Consider the following 25,154-nt stretch of genomic DNA (forward strand, 5'->3'; position numbering starts at 1 on the left):
AAATAACATTTTAAAATTTACTTTTGCTTTCGAAAATACTTAAAATACATCTGAAACTTTTACAGAAAAACTTCTTACAGTCCATGTTTAAACTTTATTACATGTTAAATAACATATTATATATATTTTTGTTAGTCTTTGGAACGCAGATATTTTTGGCTATTAACAAGTATTTTCTACGCGTATGTCCTTGTGCAAATGAAATGCAAAACACTGTATAGTATATACACTTCTGATTTACTAAGAGTTTCCCATAATGACATTTAGGAGATTTAAACTGAGGAATAGTAGAGTTTCTAAAATATGTGTTATCTCAAATGTAGTGAAATCTTTCCTATGGCAGCATTGATGTGTTGATATATTTTGGTATATTTATCGTTTGTGATGTGCTTAGTTTGTTGTAAAACAGTCAAAATTAGCCTAGGTATGAAATTAAGTGTAACATGGTTTAAATCATATAATAAGGATCAATCATAAGGATATAATAACTTATATCTTAACCTGCATTTTTAAATGTTATGTTAAATAACTAGCACATGCCTGCGGCTTCGCTGGTAATGCCAAAGCAACATTATGTATATTTGATTTATTTGTTCTCACGAGTTTTGTAACACTTGAAACATTTTTGACCAATTGGTAGGAATTCCAAAATCGCAGTTCATAGATTACTTAGTAACAACTCTTGCCTTTGGGATGTAGTATGATAAGGTACCATGATAAAAAAAAGAAATTATCCAAATATCATGCATCAGGTAGCTACATTTCTGTGTTTATTAAGAGTAGCAGAGATTAAGCAAAATTGTGAGTAATACTTATTTAACCTTTTGCATTAATTTATATTTATAATATATACATATACCGGGTGTCCCACGAAAAGATTAAACCTTTGATTTTATATTACCTGCCCGTTTAAGCACCGAACATTTTCAAAATCTACACAATTTATTAAATGGGTTTTACAAATATTCTGTAAAATCTATTGATCATAAAATAAAAAAAATGGTCTATTAAAAAACCTACAATTGCAGTTGACAATGATTCGAATTGTAATCAATCCACAGCGATACACTGATAACAGCGCTTGACACATAAATCGTAATCTCTTATAAAGACATTCTGCGGGTTTCGGAGAAGATACTCTTCAATTGATTGTTATATTCCTCATAATTATTGAAGCTACGAGTATAAACTTGTTCCTTTAAGTAACCCCATGAAAAGAAATCACACACACAGTCAAGTCTGGGGATCGGGGTGGCCAATCTAAAAACTTACTTCCACGAACAATCCAACGGCAATGAAGGTTGGATTTTAGTAATCGCTTAACAGGATGTGCAAAATGAGGAGGAGCACCATGTTGTTGGTGAAATGCTTGTAATAACGCTTGTCAAATTGCTTGTAAAATGAGGCATTACTTGAACATTTAAAACCTGTTCATAACTATTCCCAGTAATTGTTTTGTGTGAAATGTCGTAAGATAGCACCCCATTACAACTAAAAGATGCCCAAACAGTAATTCCTTTTGATTTGAGTAGAGTCTGTTCAAGAATGTTTGGATTACTGGTGTTGTAATTTTATGCAAATATGCCTATTTACAGCACCATTGCAGTACAAAGTGGACTCGCCTGAAAAAACTATTTTTGTATGCCAATTAGGATCTAGCTCATGTAATTCAACGATACGAGAGCAAAATTCCACTATCCTATCCGTAACATCTTCAAGAAGATTACGGACTAGGTGACTTTTAAAAATTTAATTTAGTTTTTCTTCATTATTCTCTGTACTTACTTTGGAACGGCAGTTTCAAGTTCAAAGTTTCTTAGTGATTTCCGTTTACCTGAAGATCGGAGCACTGATGCACATACTAGTACTTCTCTTTCGTCATTCAATCCTCTAGAATACCTTTTACAACACTTCCAGTTTGTAACAAAAAATGTTTACACTTAGTTATTGTTGGATAGTAATGTGGTTCAATTCCTTGGTAGGTAACCTGAAATTGTCTAATTGCTTTTATAATGCTGCCAAAAGTAATATCCCAAGCACAACACTTAACTTTTTGTTTGACATTGCCATTTATCGAATTTCAATATCTGTAAAACGGTAATGGAGGAAGTTAGGTTACTTTTTTATAGCACAAGCAATACTCTTCAATCAAATAGCTGTTTTCAACAATGAGCGTTATTAAGCAGCTTGTCTTTAAAACTGCAACGCAGTAATCAAATCGGGTGATTTGAGAAATGATTTTTCATACGAAGCTAAATAGTAATATTTTAAATATGTCACCATTTAGTTTCTACAGTTGTTAGGGAGCTATACTGTTTACATAATATTATACAACCAACATTTTTCATTGTGCAGAGTTTGAAAATGTTCGTTGCGTAAATTGGCAAGTTATATAAAAACAAACGTTTTAACCTCTTTGTGGGACACTGTGTGTGTGTGTGTGTTTGTGTGTGTGTGTGTGTGTGTGTGTGTGTGTGTGTTTGTGTACATATAACCTTGTAACAAGGTTCGATTCAAAACAGTTAAACACCGTTTTCTAAATTATTTTGGAATTGTAGTCGTGGAGGGAATGGTTTATTGCATCAGCCTAGTGCACAGTCCGTCGGTTTTTTTCATGCAGCTACTGCCGATATGCCGTCCAACGATGTCGAAGTGGTTTCTTCCATACCTTGCATGAACACATTTACAATTTACTCCATTCAATTTTTTTTAGTATAAAAGGAATGAAAGTGCAATGAATAAAATAAATTCTTTATCTATAAAATAACATTGCCCTTTAATTTATGGTTTCAAATGTAATGGATCGACCGTACAATTTCCATTTACTCTTCAAAAGAGTTATTGCGGATACACGTTAGTGGTAAAGTTGTTACCGCTTTGAGATTACGAGTCCAATAGCTCGCACCAAAGTTTAACACAATTACTACGGCTAAGTAGATTTTTCAGACTACCCTTGTGATTTTATGACGAATATTTAAGATAAAACCTTTTAACATATAAAGTCATAATCAAAATTATGACCTGAACACTTAATTCCTTGAAAGCTGTCTATGATCATGATACGCAGTGCCAATGTCCGGTTACCCAGACATCTCAGTTGGAATTTTTGTTGATTTATTTTTCTTTTTATTGAAAACAATTAGACAACATTGTTAATATATACAATCGTATAGAGGCCTAGGTAACACCACAGCAAGAACGCTAAAATTAATTTAAAGTCTAAAGACCCTTTAAAACCATTATCCTACCGTTGGATTATGTGTTTATTATGTATGTATAGACTACCAATATAATAAAGATATATCTCTAAATTACGTTAAGTAGATGCCCAGCACGTAAACGATCGATATAAACAGATTAAGCCTTCTTTGCGGATACAGTCAATAAAGTGATCATTTGATGATAAAATACTGTACACTATTGATAGACAATATGGAATGATTTTATTCTATATACTACTGGTAGGTATACAATATTTTATTTAACTGTGGAATAATAGGTAAACATTTAAAGGAAAATAATTTTTAGAAACCAAGTATCCTAATTGTACACTCTCTTAGATTTACTGTACTTAATACATGTCATAAAAAATACAACGCCAATCCACATGAGATTCACCAGGTAGCGATGCATCTACAAAAAGGTTACTGTTTGGTGCGGATTTTGGGCTGTCCGTGTCATTGGTCCGTATTTTGTTTTGAAAACAACGTTAGTGAGGCAAACGGTACAGAACGATGATAGCGGGATATATTTTCGCCCAAATTGAACGATATGGACGTAAACTACATGTGGTTTTAACAGGACGGCGCTATGTGCCACACATCGAACGACACCATGAACATTTTGTATAACCGATTTGAGGGTATAGTTATCTCTCACAGAGGTGACGTGAACTGGCTACCAAGATCGTGCGATTTGACGCCACTAGACTTTTTTATGTGGTTTTCTGAAGTCGCAGGTCTATGCCAATAGGCCTTAATCAACCAATGAACTTAAGATTAACATAACCCAGGCCATCGCTCAAATTCATCAAGATTTATACGGCATGATAATTGAAACTAGAATCCGTACCATTTTGAGAAACCACGGTGGACATTAGAACGATGTCATATTCTATACATAATGGCATACATGGGCCTTTCATATGAACAATCAATTTCGTTAATATATCATACATTGCCTGTTTTATTTTATCTCAACATATACCCGTCCAAAATTAAAACCTCTATAGATGCATAATGTATTGTTTTTTTCTTTAGTATCTAACGATAATATACCAGAGCCTCATAATTTCATCAAATAAAAAAACATGTACGGTCTGTTACCACAAAATCAGATTATCGAAAATCATATTTCTTGAAAGTTAATTCTCGTCTATAAAGAAAATACATTTGCTAAGGTTTTGGAAAAATATTTAGAGCTTATTACATTCATAATATTTATATAGCATATAGAAGAGTTTAGTTAGCATAAACTTTCAGATATATAAACTTTATAACGATCTGCGTTACGAGTGTAAATATAAGATATTACACTTTAGAATGAGTAATGTTACAGAGTTATAGACGTTACAACTGTCCAATGTAATAATCTTGAAACGAAAACGCAGGTCCTTCTGTTGTTGCACATCACATTCTTTATAAATTATATTAACAATATCTTTTAAAATACCCCAATATAGACATTTGTTCTTAATACCACAATCATATCTAAATATCAAAAACTATTTTTTCAATATTGTGAGGGTTTCTGGAGACGTCTGTAACTATTTTTGAACAAGGTACGTTCTAACCAAATTGTAATTGCTAAAATATAATTCCTAATTTAAAAATCTGTAATTGAGTCTTATTTATATATTAAATTTTAAAGATTTTAACTTTTGTTATCCACTTTCATGGTATTTATATTGATAAAAATAAAGCAGAAAGGAATTAGGCTGATGAATAGCTTGCTAGCAGACTTTTCCATTATTTCATTTTACACAAATTCTTTGAAATATGTGTCCTGATAAAAGATTTACAATTCTGCATAAAAATTTTATTCTAATATTCTCCCATACTAGTAGGATTAATACAAGAATTATTATATATTTTAACCCCGCCACATCAGAAACCGCTTTTTAGTAAGGAAAATATAATCTAATTCTTTCAAACATAAGTATACGTTACACCATGATCTATTTTCATAAAGATCGTCGAAATCACAATAAGATAACACAACACTAAGTCGTCACTCTTTATTTTGAGGTCACTTTGAGAAACAACCTTCTAGTACAAATTTAATTTTCAACGTCATTTCACTAATATTTATGCAATTGTGTTATTTACGAAGGCTTTATCCCTAGTACAATACTATGAGGTAGAATATTACGAATATTTCATCGACTAGCAATATTCATGTGAGAGAAGCAGATGTTCATCTCAACAATGCAATGAGAGTGATCAATGGCTCACTCTTGGATACCCCCTCTAATGACTCTGTTACATTTTAACGTTGGACTGTCTGATGAAAGTTTGAATAAAGGTGTCGTAATAGAGGTTTTGCATTTTTTGTTAAATAATAATATTTGTAAAAAATCTCGGGCTTAAAGGTAATGTGTCATTTTAGCCATCTCAATAAAGAATTCTCCGTTTTTGACTAAAATATTTAATATAATTACCGTTTGAGTGAATACATAACATTGCCGCTGGGAACATACTCACATATAGTTAAAAAAACCCGAATTCATTGATTTCATCAGAAGTGTTTAGGTAAAATCTTCTTCGCTGGCAATACCTAATGTCATTATAGGAATTACTAATGAGCTAAGTAATCTTGAGGTGCAATATCTTATTTTAACTAGCCATATATTTTGCGAGTGAATTATGCTACCCGTATCAGGAGTGTTAATGGAAAAGCATTTAGTAACCCGAGCAGATAGACTATGTTTAGCTTAACGCTTATACATTTCCGATCTAATATTCCTTTATTCTACCACATCAAGTTCCTCAGTTTTTACTAATATTATCTGTAGATACCAATTATAACCGATTAATATTTTTATATTCAGTTATTAAAGATTGTTCATAAATATAGTTAAAAATTCTATTGTTTTAATATTTTTTCAGTAAATTATTTAGCTTACAAATGTTGTTACATAACTTTTCTATCTTCATGATGCTCATTCATTCTTGGTGGATGCGTTAAAAAATCATGTTCAAAAAGTGTTAATGGCTTTATTTCTTTTAAAGTAGATTTTTGAATGTCTACCAAACATATTTTAGGGCCTAGTTTTATTAAAACTCTATCGGTAGATTTCTATTTACAATTTGTGTAAAAAAAAACACGAAACACAAAATACGACACAACTTTTTTTTGTTGTGTTTTGTGTATAATTGGAATTCTAAACTGAGTTTGTGTAATGAGATATGTAGCACCAACTTTAGACAGTTCTGTCGAGATTTTTGTTTGAGCCTACGTAGATACAACTTTGTATATTAAATTTAGGATAACGTTGGACGCTGGAACATACATGTGCTCCCATTCTACCAAGGTGACATTAAAGGTGACCTCTCTCCTCAAGAGATCTCAAGAAAAGGTGGCCCCCTTCTAAGAATCTACATCAACCTAAATACTCTTAGAATCAGGAAGTAAGCGCAAAGGTCCATTTAGACTAAGTATAATGAAAAGTCACAACTTAGAAACGAAAACCAAGGATTAATTTAGCACGAAAATTGAAGGAAAATTTTATCTTTCTCGCTTGTACAAATATATAACATATGATATATATATATATATATATATATATATATATATATATATGATAAAGATGTTCTTGAAATAGGACATGAAACCACTATGTTATGATAATTGTATATCAAAAGTCTTTTAATTGATTAGGATTTATTTATATTTTACCCTATGTGGTTTGAGCCGATGACAGCAGTGGAAAGGGTTTACAAACAGTATGATATATTTAATACTCTAAGGTAGATTTATACTGTTGATCCCAAAAAGAAAAATTAAGGTCGGCTTAGTCTCTATTGAATGAAACGTCAATACCTCCTAATGAATCAAACTATTTTTTTTTGTTACAGTTATACTAACATATAGGTTTCCTAAGCTAACGTTTCTCGTACCTAATAGTATTTGGAGTTATAGTACTCCAAATACAAAAAACATAATTCGACATATATGTTTATTTCTCATCAATAGTTCTTACAAATATAAAATAATTAGTTTTACATACTGCTTGCACTTTGTAGAGTGGATAAATATTAATAGGAAATTTTCTGTACCTTTTAAATATTTTTCTTATTATATAACGAAAAGGATGGATAATAGGAGTAAATACGGACGGAAAGGACAAAAAGCTGGTTCTTTCAATAATGACCACGTTTAATTCAAGCAGGGCTAACGCAGGTGCAATTTTCCCCAAGCAATTCCTCTATTTTAGGACGTCACTTTTATATTCTTGCTTTGAATAAACTTTCTTTGAAGCGAAAAATATTAAATTATAAAACCCTCAACTATGTTTTTTAATATGTATATAATTATAAACCTTTTAACAATTTTTAAACCTTTTATTTTTAATACTATGCACATTTAGAATTCTGGGAATTCATCTTCAGATACTAAGGTTAAGTTAAATTAAGGTTATGTTAAAAGGTTTATAATTATACACATAGTTATCAAACACTTTTCGAGGCTACATCTGAAATATGTTTTTTTTAATTTGAGATTTGATTTTACCATAAAGTTATAGCACATAACAAAAAGGCAATGCTACAAACCTTGCATTTATTAAACAGGCACCTCATAAATAACTGAAGATTATCCATTGACCTTACCACAACAAATCTAATAACATGGACTACACTTATCGTCTACCTATTAACCATATGTTAACAACTAGATACAGCGTATCTTATTTTCAATGTCATGGAATTAATGTTCCAGAGAAGCAGTGGCCTACACAGTAAGTAACACTCTCTACAACTACGGTTTGGTATATACAGGAAACTTATAACTTACTTTTGAAATCTATTAGACAGTTCCAATGCAGTGTAAACTTTTGAATGCTAAGAATATCGGATGTGTAGATGCTTCAAATACATTAAAGGATAAATATTTCTACACATAAGAACAGAGCTTTTAAAAATGTGACATTTTTGACTGTAAAACAATTCTAATCCCGAAAATGATGTATGAAAATATATATGCTTGTTGTTCGAAGGCACATAGCTTAGGTTTTATGGAGACATCTAAGATCACTTATTGAATGCTAATGTGGCACTTGCTTGTGCTCATTCATCAGACAAGTAATAGTTATAAAATTCCTGTTAATGATAGTAATACCAGTAATATTAAGTAATATAAGATAATATGAACTAAAAATAGTGATAAGAAGGCCAAGTTATCCATTTAATTGAAATCATGATCAGTTTATTAAAACTGTAAATTATAGAAAACATTTAAAACGTGATAAAATTTCCTTAGGTTGGCTAAGGTTCTCTTCTTTCAAGAAGAGACTCTAGATGTCGACTATGCTTTTGGATTTTTATGACTTGTTAATTGTAATGATCTTATTAATTAACCAACATTGCCCATAAATAATATTACACATATTTGTAGAAACATAACCAACTTAATCACATTTTCCATGTTAAGATTTCATTTTGTTCATGTTTAAAGACACTTTCTTTCCAGTACCTACTTCATCTAAGAATTATTTTTTTCTTGTTCATATTATGTTCTTAGCGTTTTTCTATAGTTACGCTTTTAACATATTTTCTTGATCATGGAAAGAAGTCAAACTAGACATTAGCGTAGGAAATATAATTTATTTTAGTAATCTCACAGGTTCAAAACCTACGAAATTGTGCGCGAAGCCCTGGTATCTGCTAGTAATAATATTAAAAAAACCTGTTTACAGATATTTTTGTGATAGAGTTTTACTATTTTTAACTTTATAAATAGTATATTTACTCTAGCTTTAAAAAATATTACTATGTATCGTACTTAAAAAATGTATTAAACTACTATATTTTGGGAAGTATATGTCCAATTTAACGAGATTATGCCATCTATTTAGTTTGTTTTGCTATTTAACCCTTCCCACGCGGCAACCGGATATATCCGTTACGCCTAATTTTGACCGAAACGCGGTAAACAGATATATCATTCAAAGTATATTTTGTGTTATTTAATAAATTTTAGTTACCGTGGAATCCGCTAGAGTTCAAGGGAGTGTTGAATACTTGTTCCGAAAAGAATATGTTACAGTTTGAACCTCATTGGCGCGTCGCAGTGGTGGGAGGGCGTGGCTTTGTCCCTCGTGGCGTGATTTAGCCTCAGTCTGCGGCGAACCATTACGCGGTAAACGGATATATCCCGGCACGGCATATTTTAGTGTTTAACGCTGTTTTCCCATATTTCCTTATTTACTGTTCGTGTTCCTGTTGTATTTAGCATTATATTATCTTTTTATTTTGTTATTACTGTATTTGTTGTATCGTTATAGGCCTATACTGTTCTATGCAATAACAAATCTTGACGATTTCTTGTAAAATTTGAAAATTGTTTAAAAAATATAGGGGTCTGATTATTTTGTAATACTGTATTATTTTTTATTCCTAATAGCCACCACTAACTAAAAATAAAATTAGAGTTGGTAAAATTTAAAAAAATTTAAAGTTAATTACGCGTTATGAGTCAAAATTGAAAGATAGGCTAAATTCCGCGTGGGAAGGGAATTTTTTTTTTTTAAGATTAATGTTTTCTACTGCTGGAAGTTGAATTATTAAGAATGTAGTGTTTGTTCAAATTTCATAAACAATTAATATGTGTAACTAAAACTGTTATTCTTTTAAAAAAAATTAAATGTATAAACGAATCGTAATTATATAAAACTTATGATGTGCCACACAGTTTATTATATTTACTATGTATATGTATTATAAAATACATCTGGTTTGTTTACACATTGATATCGTTTTATTTCTGATCCCAGTTTTAACTCGATATGTTTTCAGAACTCACATACGGAATTGAATTACAATAACATTCGTCACTGTCCATTATATGACCTGCAGCTCTATATTATATCTGACTGGACTACACAAAACTAATTATGCCAAAATTCTTCATTCGTTCCCTAAGATTTTGAAGCAGATCACATTCTTTGGTATTATAAATAAGCCTAAACTGTCATTACTTTTAGAATTTACTTTTATTACTATAAAGTATTATAATACATTTATCTAAGGGAAATGTGAAATCTCTACTAACTAGTTCCGATTTATGTAATGCGTCTATATTCATACGGTTTAGTTATAACTATGTGTTTCGATGCATTTGTAAAAAAAAAATTTAAAATCATTGGTTTATTCATACATTTTACATGTAAATTATATATCATACATTTCACAAAGTGACTAACTGCAGTCATCTCAAAGCCTTGATCTAAATATTAACATTCTTCTCTTTTTTATCATAAGAAAATGTTTGCCTTGTCCGGAAAATTATAGAAATGTACAATAAAAACAAAAATGTTCTTATTCCTACCACTAAACGGAATATTTACTACTCTTAGAGCTCAAATTTGAGTAATTAACATGTAATCGTTAAAAGGTAAACGAAGGATCACTAAACTTGACTCCTGCTCTTACCGCGCTGGCTCCTTATGAAATACAGTTGCGAAAGCTAATACGCTTTAACCGTAGGCTTTAACCTTCAGATCCCATGTAAAGGTCAAGCATCTTTATTAATTACTGTAAAATAAATAACAACATTGCCCCCCTGCTTTACTTCAAAGTTCTACATATTACTTATCCTCGATAGTCTACGAATACATTCTTAAAGTAGCCTTATTAAGAATCTGTCTGTAATTGGCTTATGGTGTCAAAGAATTTTTTAATTTTTCTGAAAGAGTACTAGTAAAGGAAAAGGAGTGTTGTGGTTACTTTTCTAGAGCTCTACTGTAATTATTGGATCTGAAGCATTGATTAACATCGAATCATATATTCAGCAATAACAAAATTTTTGATTAAAACTTTGGAAATCCCGACGGATGACTAGATTAATTATATCTAAGTTGATTGGATCAGGATTGATCATCGAGCTGATCAAACTCAACGAGCAGTGTATGTTTAAAAAGCTTGATATTGAGTAAAAGTATTTAGCTATTTTTATTTCTATCTGAATATGTCTAAAACCCATACTAGTAATAAATAGATAAAAATTGTATCGTTATAAAGTAATTTACACCTCATAGTGAGAAGAGTCCATAAATGATTTAATGACGCTGATTAATTACATATTATTTACTACTACTATCAATATCTAAAAACTGTCAAAATTTCTCACATAACTTAACTACAATGCCTGGCTTAATTTCAAAGAAGAATTTGATCAGGTTACGGACGTGATAGCGTAAACACCATAACCCCAATGATCACTACATATTATGTTGGTCAGTCATTGTTACCAACATCAACACGTTAAAGGTCTAAGCCATTAACACGTTCATACAACCAGGAAATGGTCTGGGCATGTTAAATATTTTTAGCGTTAAATATGAAATCGACTTATTCAGCGCTTTTACCTGATAAGGATAACATCTCACTGCCATTTTCCGTTAAAGTACTTAAAAAATTGTATCCTTTTGTATATATCATCGAACTCTCTACTGTCTTGGGATGTACTTCTAAATTCTGGCCAGTCAGTGGAATAGTATTTATTCCGCAGCCCGGCAATTTAATTTAAAATACTATATACCTACAACTACAATATAGAACATACCTAATATGTTAGTACATTTTTACTCATTACTATAGCATCTATTAAAATGGATTTATAATTTACGGTATAAGGGATATAATCCCAACTATTGGGACACATATTCTCTTTAGTATGCTTTATGATTAAACATTACATTGTGAATTATGCAGATGATTCATGTTCACAGAATATTCCAGAAAGTTTTAGCAAGCATTCTCATAAACATGGACAGTTAGTCAATGATTAGAGTGTAAAAGAAGTCTAGTATCAGCTTCAATTTTATTTACCAACATCAGTTACCTATTCATCATCTAACCACTTAGTCAGAACAATGCTTCCTTAACATATTCGGAGAAACTTTAAGTACCTTGAGTTTAGTATAAATAGAAACTTACATGAAATGCTAATTAAAAATTTGTTCATAAATCAATAATTTCTTGCAAATTTTTCTCTATTTCTTAAGGTTTGATACCATATAACAGCTCTTGGCTGTACTATATTAGAGCTTACAGGGAATAAGGCAACATATTTCCTGAAATAAAATTACAACATACAGGTTGACTACCTAAAATCGACTGCGAGTTTTGATGTCAGGTATTGTAGCGTTTTTAAAGCTACATTGGTTTATAAATTTTTTATTAAAACTTAAATTAAATGAAAAATTTGGGATCAAAATATTGGGATTAATTTTTAGATTATATTGTAAAAATTCAGAGTAAAAACGAACATGTAATCCTTTGGCAAGTTAGTACTAGTAGTTTTAAATTGTTAGGAAAGCAGGTTGACTGCCTTGAATTGATTAGAACTTTCTTGTTGCGACTATTGTTCTCCTTGTTTGATACAACTGGACCAATGAGAGAACACCGCGGATGTCCTGCAAAGTTGATTGGAAAGGGAAGTATTTAAGCGCCCGCTCATAATTTTCGCCCTTCTTTTGGTCATTTTCGTGAGTTAAGTTAATTACAGTGCGCCGTGTTTCTAAATTTTTTCCGCTAGGGATTTTGAGGTAAGCACCAAATTTATTGTACGTTTATTGAAATAGTCTTCCAGATCTGATATTAAATTAATTTTTTTGTCTTTTTTTATAGGAAAAAATTGAACTCATAGAAAATACAGAGCAATCTGAATAACTTATTCTCAAAGGCATAGAACGTAATAATAGAGCATAATAGAATCATGCAAGTTACATTTGGTTCATGCTTGCAAGAAAAGTGAATTAAAATTGAACTTTGTTAATAACTTTAATTGAAAGTTGTAAATTTAGTAATTTATTCATATTTAACTGGAACTGTTTTATTGTGAATTATTAATTGGAAATTAATTTAACATTAATATTTGTTTCATAGAACTGTAATCTGAATTGCAGAGACTTGAAAGTTAAGGTTCAACTAGTGTAAAGAGAAGTTTACATTTTTATTTTTTGAATTGTGAGTGTACTTAAAAGAGAACTTTTTTATTTTAGTTATTTCCAAGTGGTATTAGATTTTTATTTTAAAACTTTATTATTTTATTTTAGAAGAGAGCTCTGATTTTTAATTTGATATATTTGATTAATATTTTTTATTTCTTGCCAAAGGAACTTTTAAATTTACAAAACGGTTTGTCAATTTGTTGTTGAAAATAGAGTGATGAAAATTCTGAAACGTTGAACTTATTAATTTGGCAGTTTAAAATAAATCCATTGTTTTTATTTAGAACTGTGATTTTTATCTTAGACAAACCAGATAATATTTAATAGTTAAACAATTTAGTAATAAATTGTACTGAATATTCACTAGGAGCTTAATAATCAAAAAATATTTTATATCGTCTTGGATGTCTCATTGATATTTTAAATATTAATACTCTGGAATATTAATATCTACAATCCAAGTCGTTATAGGTATTCACCCCCTTCTTTGGCAGTCTTCATTGACCCTAAGACTACTTTCAAACAATAATTTCGATGTTATTTCTGATAGGTTAAATTATAACATTTTCTTAAGAAGTAACAAATATGAATTTCACATTTTCTAAAGGATTGCCAGTTTTAACATAATCTTAGGAATTTAATATTAGCTTTCAGGGCAGTGAGGAACACAGTCCTTATGTATGACGAGCTTTTAATTGATACATAGGTACGTGTGGTATAGGTAAGGGCGTATATAAGGATTTTTTTAAATATATTTTTTACCAAAATATTCAAAAATAGTAACGTGGGCACAACTTGCATGGAATTTGATGATTCTGACATGAATTAAAAATAACTTAAAAGTATTACACAGTATTAACACATGTCCAGTATAAATAATTCATATTAAGAACAAAACTAAAATAATATTAGATAACTGTGTTATTATTAATCCCTAGGCTGCTACGCAAGCTTTTAAAAGGTAAACATTTAGCCAGGTTGAAATATTGATAACTTACAAAGATAAAATTGGGAAATAATTCAGTATATTCTTAGAGGACCTAGTGTAACACTAACTCCACACCTCATAAGGAAACAGTACAAGAGAACGTTTGATCACTTAAAGGTGATGATAAAGTGATCAAGTGATGCTCTACTTTTAAAGCATAGGCTGCGTCATTTTAAGGAGATAGTGCGTGTTCCATATGAGGTTCCACCAAAACTCAACCGATCATAGTACATTAGACTGCGAAGCATTAAATCCCATTTGAAGCGGATCCTACTGCGGATTTAAAGCTGTAAAACGTGTGAGACCTAAAACAAAATCCTTAAATTTATTGTATAATTTATTCAGGCAATTTCTGTTAGCAACAAAAGTTTAGTGTATTGTTTCAAGAACTGTATTGTATTTATCTGACATATATAAATATAAAATCCGATAATCCAGCTAGGGATTCCATTTTATTTCAGTTGCTTGAGTCCTCTAGGCTGCTACGAACGTAAGTACATATCATTAGTATCTTAAACTGATAATAACTTATTTCATCCTCTAAAGCAATGAATAGCTGTATTTTATAAGTATTTACTATATTTTCAAAAAAAATTCACTCAGTCCTAAGTAATATAAATGATACATCAGATGTGGAAATACCAAAATTGGTAACGTAATACCACAAACAGCAATTATAAAAGCTCTAGTTAAAATGGAATGTTGGGTACACTGGAAAAGCATATTAAAATTATCTCAAGATGGTCTATAAGCTTGTGTCGGATATATAGTAACCAATATGTTCATGTTATTGACATAAAAACTACTGGACTATCTCACTCCACAGGAAAATGTCTCATTATGTCACACAAAAATGCTACTAAAGAAACAGAAACTTGGATGAAATTAAGTAAAGAAAAAGGTCAAGCGTTACTTTAGGTATTTTCACTACAATATTTTAAGAATAGCACTGTTATATTTTTAAATAAACTGAATATCATAATGTTTAGATTTGACAAAACATTACAATTATAACTTCAGGATACTTTTCCTCACTGTTATTCTTAGTACGTTATAAATTAGTTTTATTAAACTGACTTAAACACCCATGCAGAATAATATAGTTTAAAATACTAGCCATAATATAAGTCGTAATAAATAATGTATACACGTAAACAAATATGCGGCAAAACAAAAAAGTGTAATTAAGTTTGTTATGATAACATTTAGATTACATCCTATCATAACTGAATATTGATCTGTTTTCTTAATTGAAGTAGGTTATGCTTCGTTAGGACTAAAGCAATTCAATTCCAGTTTGGACAATTCTAACCACACGTGTCTGTCTGTGAGTATTTCACGGTGATATACTGTGACATGCGGTGGCACTACTGTAATATGTATGTTTCAGTAGAAGCATTTCATTAGTTTACCTTTATACGAAATAGGTATTTTATTTGGTTAAAATAAGAACTGATGGATCAAGTAGCTACGTTTATGTAGTAGAAAAAAAATATTTTACAGATAATGTGTAATGCTCTTAAACGAGGAAACCACTCTCATCTTTACATTCATACCTCATAAGGATTACACGCGAAATAAGATACTTATTCATCGTGTATAAATGTGAGTAATATACTTTTCAATATATTGGTGTTAAACAACCTGTAAATATTGATCACAACAAAATAAATGCACCAATACCACACATTATCAGAAATTCTACTGTTTAAATTAGATATATATATATACAAAATGTATTATAAGTGAAATTATTATCTTAATGTTTTGTTAAATTTGTTAATATAAAAATACTTATTACAGCATATTACAATTATTGTTACTTACCAGTTATTTAAATTATCTATAAAAAATAAGCAGTGATATGTTTACTATTATATAGCAAGTGAAACTGATTTAATATAGCAGTACAGTAAATAATACAAGTAATTTGTTTCTAATAATAATTGCAGTGTATTGTATTAAAGTCAAGTACTAAGAAAATCTGATTAAATACTGCAATGTACGAGTACGCCACCCCACCTCTCGCATAACACGCTTCACTGTGGGTGTATGCAAAACTTTGACGCACAAACAGTTTTATTTCGCATGTTAACATGATTTTAATAAAACTGTTTACAGATTTATACTATATTCTGCTATAACTTCACTGCAGACATTTAAAGTCTACAAATGGTTTTGTTCTTGAGATACCCTTGAGATAGTTAATTTAAATAGCATAAGTGTTATTTATCATTTAATCTATTATCAATACAAGAAAAAGCAGACTGAGCAAAATATATACAGTATATATGCAATAAAGTTCATATTTTATTAATAATTTCAACACTCATTTCACTTATGTTTGTTTATAATTTACATCGTTAATTTACTTAATCCATTAATACCGATTTAACGCAAATTGTTAATTAATGGTTTCATTATCTGTGAGGGTTTTCAATATTATTAGTAACTATATTAAAAATATGTAATGTTATTTTCATGCCACGATACACTTTTACCAAAATAATTTCATAAATCTATAACGCCATCATTGTATATAATTGTAAATGCTTCGTTACGGGAAAAACTATATTGACTTATTCTTACAGATGTTTACCAAAAGCCTTATTATTTCTCAGCAAATGCTAAACATTTTTTACAAGTAGGTATGTTACAGCTTTGCATCAACTTCAAATTCATATATGTATTTTTATACTAAGCTATGCCTAATATAAATGTCTCGCAATCTAACTCGATTGAAAGTTGACTATTTTGGATTAAAGATACTTTCAGTGCCGTTGTATTTCCGACAAGGAAAAGGTAATAAAGATTTCATAGGGCTTATATGGATATAGGTTTTTATGATATGATTTTATAGTTCATATAGGGATAAAATCCCAACTACAGCAAAATATGGGTACTTCCAAATTTTTATATCTATTTTCGGTTAAAGAAAAAAGTTCAAACTATTCTAACGTGTGGCTGTGTCTTAAACCATTAAAAATACATGGTCGTGAATTTCTCTACGTTCAACCGTATCTTGAATAAATGCATGCATAAACAAGAACTTTACGGATCGACCCAATTTATTAATACTATTTACTATTGATAAATATTCCCAAAGGAAAATGTATGTCTTCTTTGGAAGCATTCCATCTATCTTGTATTTATTTGGAACAGCGACATTCACACTTCAAATATGAACCTGCTTACTCCTCAATGATTTTATTATAAAAAATATTTCACTTTGTGTCTGGTGCTTTGCTTTGTAATTCCATTTTCTATGTGCAAGAGCTCACTGCCCTCGCTTGTTTCCTTCAATTTTAGTCACGTAACGAAGGGTTCGTTAGGTCATGTTAGTGCCCTGTCCCTCAATTTTTGTTTCTTACGCTACTCTGAAGATGCTGTTCCATAATGTTAAGAATGAAGTTTCAAATACCTTCATTTCATGCATTCACATAATGGATTATTATTTATTTATTATTAACGGCAAGCAGCCAATTTACATACAATATGCAATAAGATGGCAGTACAGTGTATATAGTGCAGTAAAAAGTACAACTAGTATAAAATAATACAGAGCTAGCAATGGCAGAACACAACACAATATGAAAAAGATCGATTCCAAGTCCCAATAACTGTCCATCACAACAAGAAAGTTTAGTTATACACTAATATCATATAAAAATCAACAATATATTATGAAATAGACCAACATACAATAGAATTAACAACAATGTATAAAAGAATAGTATAACAACAACAAGTACTCGTAAATAACAACAACCAAAGTAATATAAACACACCAATGATGCAAAAAGTCGAAATTAAATGAAATGTACCTTGCAGTAGAGCAGAACATAATAAAAAATACAAAATAGCAAAAGCTAAAAAATGAAACAGTTTTAAAGTTACAGGGGATTTTAAGTGTGTTGAGACAAAACATAAGTGGCCCGCTTTCTGATTTGATGTAGGCCATCAGCGAAAAAATCGCACTCTGATGCAACACGATTCCCCAGTCGAACAAATCTTGCCTGTGGACTGTTGAAGTCGTAGTTCGTGGAGTGGTACTTGCGGCTGAAAAGCCCACTAGATCTGGTGTTTACAGGGATCCTGATACCAATTTCAGCGAGAAGATCTGGGCACTGCACATGGGCGCCAACTAACTTCCACAACATGAGTACATCTGCTACATCACGGCGCAAAGACAGAGTTGGAATATTAAGTTCTGCAGTTAATGCTTCCACGGGAACATCAGGATAGTTGTAGCCAATCCTCACACCGACCAGACGAATGAAGCGTCGCTGGAGGGCCTCAAGTCTAGTCCCGGCACCAACTGTATAAGGAGACCACACAGGACTGGCATACTCCAAGAGTTGTCTTACCAACGAACAATAGAGAGAACGTAGGGCAGAAGGATTATTGATGCCTCTAGAGAATCGAGATATAAAGCCCAACATCTTGTTAGCCTTACTACAAATAATATTCAAATGCTCAGTAAATCCCATGTCACTAGAAAAACACACGCCCAAATCTGTTACGTTCAAAAGTCTTGGATTAAACTGAATTTTAAAATTATAGCTAATTAGATCCAAATTAGATCAACTCCTTGAAATATTTGATTTATATATACAGTAAATATTACATTTCCTGTTTACTAGAAACTCGTTCTCTCTAGTGTGAACTTTATGCTTTTCGTTAGACAACAGTTAATATTTATTTCAATTATGAGTGGCAGTGTATAGGCGTGTTTTCCAACCTCTAAAATCGTATTATACACTAATTTCTTTTAAAATATAAAGATGCAAATTGCCCAAGATTAAATTATCCTGTTTAAACTTACACATTTTTAAAAGCTCCTTTTAGTATTATAATAATAGCTTTTTATAATAGTTTTATTATAATAGCTTGTACTTTATTCCAACAAATACGAACATTTAGGACCCTGCGTGGCATGTTGCATCTGTTACTCAATCAGTTGTCAAAATTAGGTTCTACTTAATGATAAATGTACGTTAAATAAACTGCTTTCAAGTGTTTTTACTACCAAATCCTCACAAAAGTATTCTTGTGATATTTTATCTACAATTCAAATATCTTCACAAACGTTTACATTTATAACATAATAAGTATTTCATTTTGTGTTTTGTTAAGTAAATTTAAACACTAGTTTGTGGTATAAATATTTACACAAAATATTTTTATTGCGCAGCATTAAAAATATTTTTATTTAAATTTTATCCTAACATTATTACCATTCCAACAATTAGTTCTCACAATAAGCAGTGGGTTATATTGTTTTTCAAATAATTATAGCCTAATGTAGCTCTCAAGGCAAGTGATGCACTGTTAGATGTATAACAAAAAAGTAGACTAATTTAAAATGAAATTAACTTTTTTTCTAAAGTATATTTTACAGAGTTTTTGATGCAAACTCATTTAGTCTACATAATAAAGAAAATTAATAAAGGGTACAGAGAAAAATATTTATAGCGGTAATATTATTTAACTGCATTATTAAACAACTAACTATAGTGCAGATAGTTATATGAAAGGCATTCTTTGTATAAAGCAGCCAGAAGCAATACATTATGAGCGCGAATAGTAACATTGAGATTGACATAGCCACCACTCGAGGTGACATGACTGTTTAAAATTCATCACAAACACCTGATGTCGTTCTCACATATATTATTCACTCATTTTTCTATATCATTCAGTTTCTACTTTTCAAGTATTACAGTAAAAGTGGGAATTTAAGTCACATAAAAACTTGTATTATTTCAAATTTTTAGTTGTTTAGTAGTTATTTGAGTAAAAATAGTTGTTTTAAATTTTTTTTGAAATAGAAATTCTTAAAATACTAAATCCAACTTGATTTAATTCAAAATGGTAAACCAGGTAGTTGATTTCTGTAGTTAGCAAAATTACGATAGGCTATGTTAACTACCCCAAAACAGATAATAATATTCTTATTTTAAACTTACTTGTACATTTTAATTTAATTTAAAATGTACTTGACCACGATATAAATGGTACAATTAATTAGGATTAGACATATAAGTGTATTTCTTGTCTATGAGATAAAAATGTCTAAACCTCTACATTTGTTATATGTTTTGGATTGAAGCGAAATTGCTGGACATAAGGATTATATTTACAATGAACAAAATAAGTGTTCTCTAAAGAGTAATAACCCAAGGAAGGTCCTTAACTAACTGGGAAGTGAATGTAACAGAAGTAACCTCAACAAACACAACAGAATTTCTGGAGATTCAGTCTTTTGTGATACATCGGTTTTCACAAACCTAAAAACATTCTTTAATCTAATTTCATTTTATTGTAACTGTGTGGACAATTTCGTATTCGTTATTCGTATGCTTTTTCTCTTAAAATCTCAATTTAAAAGCAGAGTAATACATTTTATAAAAATAACCTTATGTTGTAATAAGAGTATCACAAGGTTTTTATCTAACTACGCACAAGCAATTATACAATTACAGTTTTGGTTAATGCGCACTGCTTATATAATGTGACTTTAAAGGCAAGACAAAGTAGATTCATATATGTTCCCTATCATCAGAAAACCCCACTGCTTTGCACTACTGCCTTTAAGAGAAGTTTCAATATATCTTAATTTAATAAGTAAATCTTACAACATTTGTCATTGTTAATAAGGTTACTTTATTAGATAAATAGTTTATTACATTTATTTCATAGATTTTTTAAAAAAAAAATTATACTACCTATAAAGTAAAATCTAAAAGTAGTAATTCTAATTGAGGACAATGTTGCACAGTCACATAAACTAAGTAATATTAAATATACAACTTTATACTACGTATAGGTTTGATCATACAACGTAAGCGTAATAATGTTCATTACAAAATAATTTATCATAAAAATAAAAATCATAATATTACACAATACCAAAAACCTTTTAACCTTACTAAATATGTCTTGTGTTAAATATGTAAAAAAATATACACACAACCCCATGGAGGGACCTGCACCACCATTAATCTCGATGTGTCCTTTATAGATGTGAAACTTCAGGCAAAAAGTTGTTTAAATCAGTTAATTCTTTAGGTATTGTGACGACAGACAAACAATGCTTTCCTGTACAAATAGATGTACAGTTTATTTCCTGCTCTTTAACTGTCATCAGGTTCCTGCTAATTTAGTAAATAAACCATAACATAATAAGATCTACCAGTTACGTCAATTTATAACAACACTTATTATTTCCAGTATCTATTTTTGTATTACTTACTGAATTGTCAACAAAATATTTCATAAAATTATATCGTCTTAATCTGTAATACCAATCGTTATAAACATTTAAATGTTACTTACCTTGCACATCCATTAAAACCTCTCTGCCTCTTCCACCTGTAACATATGTTAGAGTTAACCACAAACCGTTAAAAAATTACTTTTAATATTTACTTTACACTCATTATCTGTCATTATGGCGTATATATCCCACATGGGGCATAAAAAATACTTTTGTAAACAATATAATATTTGAAAAAATAAATATTTATAAATTGGGCTAAACAATAAATATTAAATCCTATTATTAAATATTAATTCCTGTTATAAAATACAGCTGCTATAAACTTCAGAATACCGTATTTTTCTCATGTAATCACTATGAAATAATAGGAGTATATTTTCCTCTTGGAACAAAATTCAATATGTATAATAACATCGAGAGGAAAACCTATTTAAAAAAGAGGGTAGAATTATATTCTCAAAACTGTTGTGTACATATCGATGAAAACGTCACAATGTTATTTACAACAACCTGATTTGACCGCTTAGAGTATCATAGTAATCCTTAGTTGCGAAGATATTGCTAATTCAAAAATAACATTGAAATTAAGTGACAATTCATAACTTAAAGAATTAAGAATAATCCTACATATTAACTCAAATATTTCCTCAAGAACAGTCAGTAAAGCATGAAATTGATATTCGTAATGAAAAACGTCCACGGTGCTAAGTTTGTTAAAGTTAATTTGCAAAGCAAACCTCAAGCAAAATTCATTAACAGACTTCAAGTGCAAACAGGCTAAACAGAGCGAATATAGCTTGAACGGGTTTCTTTGTTTGCGAACTAGTTCCTTCACTATAATGGAATTTAAAAGTTTTACTTAGCCAGACATAACCCATATTTATGTCACAAACGAGAAAGAAATGCGAGGAATAAAATTTTATTTTCCTGCATAATACTATGTACAGAAATGGAGATATGAAAATTTTAATTTACGTACGGTACATTTGTTATTCTTACCATGCTATACTAACCAAGTAATAATAGCATGTTATACTGTAAATCAATAAACTTATTCAAATAAATACTCCCTGGATTTCATTACAATTCACTTATTTATCCTTTACGATACATATACATTATAGTCACAAAGGATTATGTGTAAAATATATTGAAATTCTAGAAATATAGAGTATTGTATAATATGAAACGTGGTATTGAACGAAAAATTTTATAATTTTTTCAGACGCTTATAAATCCTGATTTTTTACTGAGACAGTAAACTGAGGAAACTAATACTACACCCACAGGATAAATCTTGAAGAGGGGGCTCTTCTTTCACTTAAGAGCAAGAATAAACCTCTGTTAACAATTATGCCTGAAGGAACTTTGTGCTTGCTTATGAGTGACAGGACATTTAGGACAAATAAGATTTGGTGTAATGGCCGCCTCCAGTTCCTATTAGGGAGGATATATCGGACTAAATCTCAAACATGATACCTTAGAAGAAAGGAAGGCTAGCTCTGTTCCAGGCCAAAGCAAGCAGGGGTCAGCACTTCTTAACATCCGGAGTACCAAGATCCTGTAAGAGTAAGCGGTGTTTCGCCCACTACAACAGTAATCCTCCGCAGTAGACTAGATTCATAGATCAACCATTCTACTCCAATGTCTCGACATTTGCGGTTAATGAGTACTTCTTGATATCCATAGGATTGCCCATAAAACTGATACGTCGATTTTTGCTGCACTTACTTACGTTCAACTGAAGGGAATATATAAGCTAGAGATGACTACTAAAGCCGATTATTTATAGATGTAATGCTGAAAATAGTAAATGAAATAAATATTAAATATTTTTTAGTATTTGTTAAACAGAACAATTTCATTGGTATTCCCTAAAGAAATCAATCAGCTCTGTAAAAATGCATACTTTTTAACGATATCCATTTATCTCATTTCAACATTTTTTCATCATTTATGTCATCTGCGATAGAAGAACAAGGAAGTTCTAACACAATAATAAGCACATAAATACATTATATGAATATTATTATTTCATTAAAAATACAATATATGTAGATTATAACAACGCAAATTCTAAAATCAGTAAAATTTCATTCCTGATCCTATACAATCATAGCCTGAAATTATGAAGAAACCGAAATAATTCAATTTACCGGATGGGAATAATAATTTAATTTAATTTTAAAGATATTAGATTACATTTTGTGATTTTAACACAAAACTTGGTGGATTATTGTGTGGGATCAAACAATACTACTAGAGAAACTTCAACAGATATCGGTTTGAGCATATTTCAACCGTTCAGGGATTATCATTAAATAGATTACCAAAAACTTTGTAGTTACCTCATATAATAAATTAGGGAAATGCAGTGTGATGTATCTAAGATTTGCCCAATAAACTATGGAGACAAAATAATATAATTATAACTGATACGTTTTGAACATACCATGTTATTTTCCAAACTATATTTTATGTAATTTTTAAAATCTTATACCTTAGAAAAATGCATGGAATGGCTTTGCTGTAACAAAACTGTATCTTCTCACAAAGACCGGGAATTAGTATATGATTTTTTTTATGATTACCTCTCTCTGTTCAGGAACATATGGTTATACCTCCAACAAATACCGGTCAAGATAGCAACATCGAAGATAAGAAATGTCTCTATTATATCGGTGAATAGTGAAACAATAAATACCAAATAATAGTGTAAAGCATCCACTACATATAATTTGTGATAATACCTTAGTGGTATTCTTCTCTAAGTATTGCAACTGAGATTTACTCCGTGGTTTTTTAATTTTGAAGAGGAATAAGATATAAATGAAACGGAGAATATGTATTAAACTTAGTTTAAGCGATGTTTATAGCTAAGCGGAAGGGATTTGTTACTTTATAAAATTATAAGTACTTGAAGTTCTCGCAGTAATTTTACACAACTGCAGTAACACATTTCGCGTACTCTCTTTCGGTTTCAGCTGTCATCATTGATAAAAGGATAACAACCTTTGTAACAGTATAAAGTTTGGACCGTATGCCCTTGCTGTATATTATTCATTTAATGACGAATGGTTGCAAGATTAGGCAGAAACAATCTGAATAAGTATTGATTGACGCTGTCAAATGTGCCATCAATAACTAAGTCCTTACTCAGCCTGTGCATTTGATGTTTTAATTCTGATTGTTCTGATACGATAGCTCCCTTTTTATTTTAAAATTTTTAGGTATACCCTAATCTCTAAAATTGTATACGTTTTATCTTTCAAGTTCTTTTCTAACAGATATTTGAAATATTAACTTTATCTAAAAGTAAAATTTAACCGTCTAAATTTTACAACATCATAGTTTTTAATAGATTTTTCGAATGGCTGCCCAAAACATTTTATTAGTGGCTGATTCATTAGTTTTGAGTCTAGGTTGATATTATCTCCTTTTACTTTAGTCTATATTAAGCAACATTCCACATCTCCAAAATTCGTTTTCGTCAGATTCAAAACTCTTTATTTCTGCAACATCGTATCCGCCAGCTCATATTTTACTACCTTAATAAAAACACTATAAGTATTTTATTCTTAATAAATTAGTTAGTTTTAACAGGATTACTAAATACTAAATCCTACATTATCTTAGTATAATAATGGATATATAGGGGGATGACGTCCCCTAAGGATGTAAGAAAATCTGTGAAGAACCAATTATATGTGTGT

General features: G+C 30.3%; 1 protein-coding gene across 1 annotated transcript; it reads right to left on the reverse strand.

Moving 5' to 3' along the window:
* Nucleotides 1-18,064: 18,064 nt before the first annotated feature.
* Nucleotides 18,065-18,601, reverse strand: LOC124363596. Its single transcript, XM_046818853.1, has one exon. It carries the CDS (start codon nt 18,599-18,601, stop codon nt 18,065-18,067), a length of 537 nt encoding a protein of 178 aa, XP_046674809.1.
* Nucleotides 18,602-25,154: the final 6,553 nt, after the last annotated feature.

The sequence above is a fragment of the Homalodisca vitripennis genome, chromosome 5 (genome assembly GCF_021130785.1).
Source record: "Homalodisca vitripennis isolate AUS2020 chromosome 5, UT_GWSS_2.1, whole genome shotgun sequence".
Classification (NCBI taxonomy): Eukaryota; Metazoa; Arthropoda; class Insecta; order Hemiptera; family Cicadellidae; genus Homalodisca; species Homalodisca vitripennis.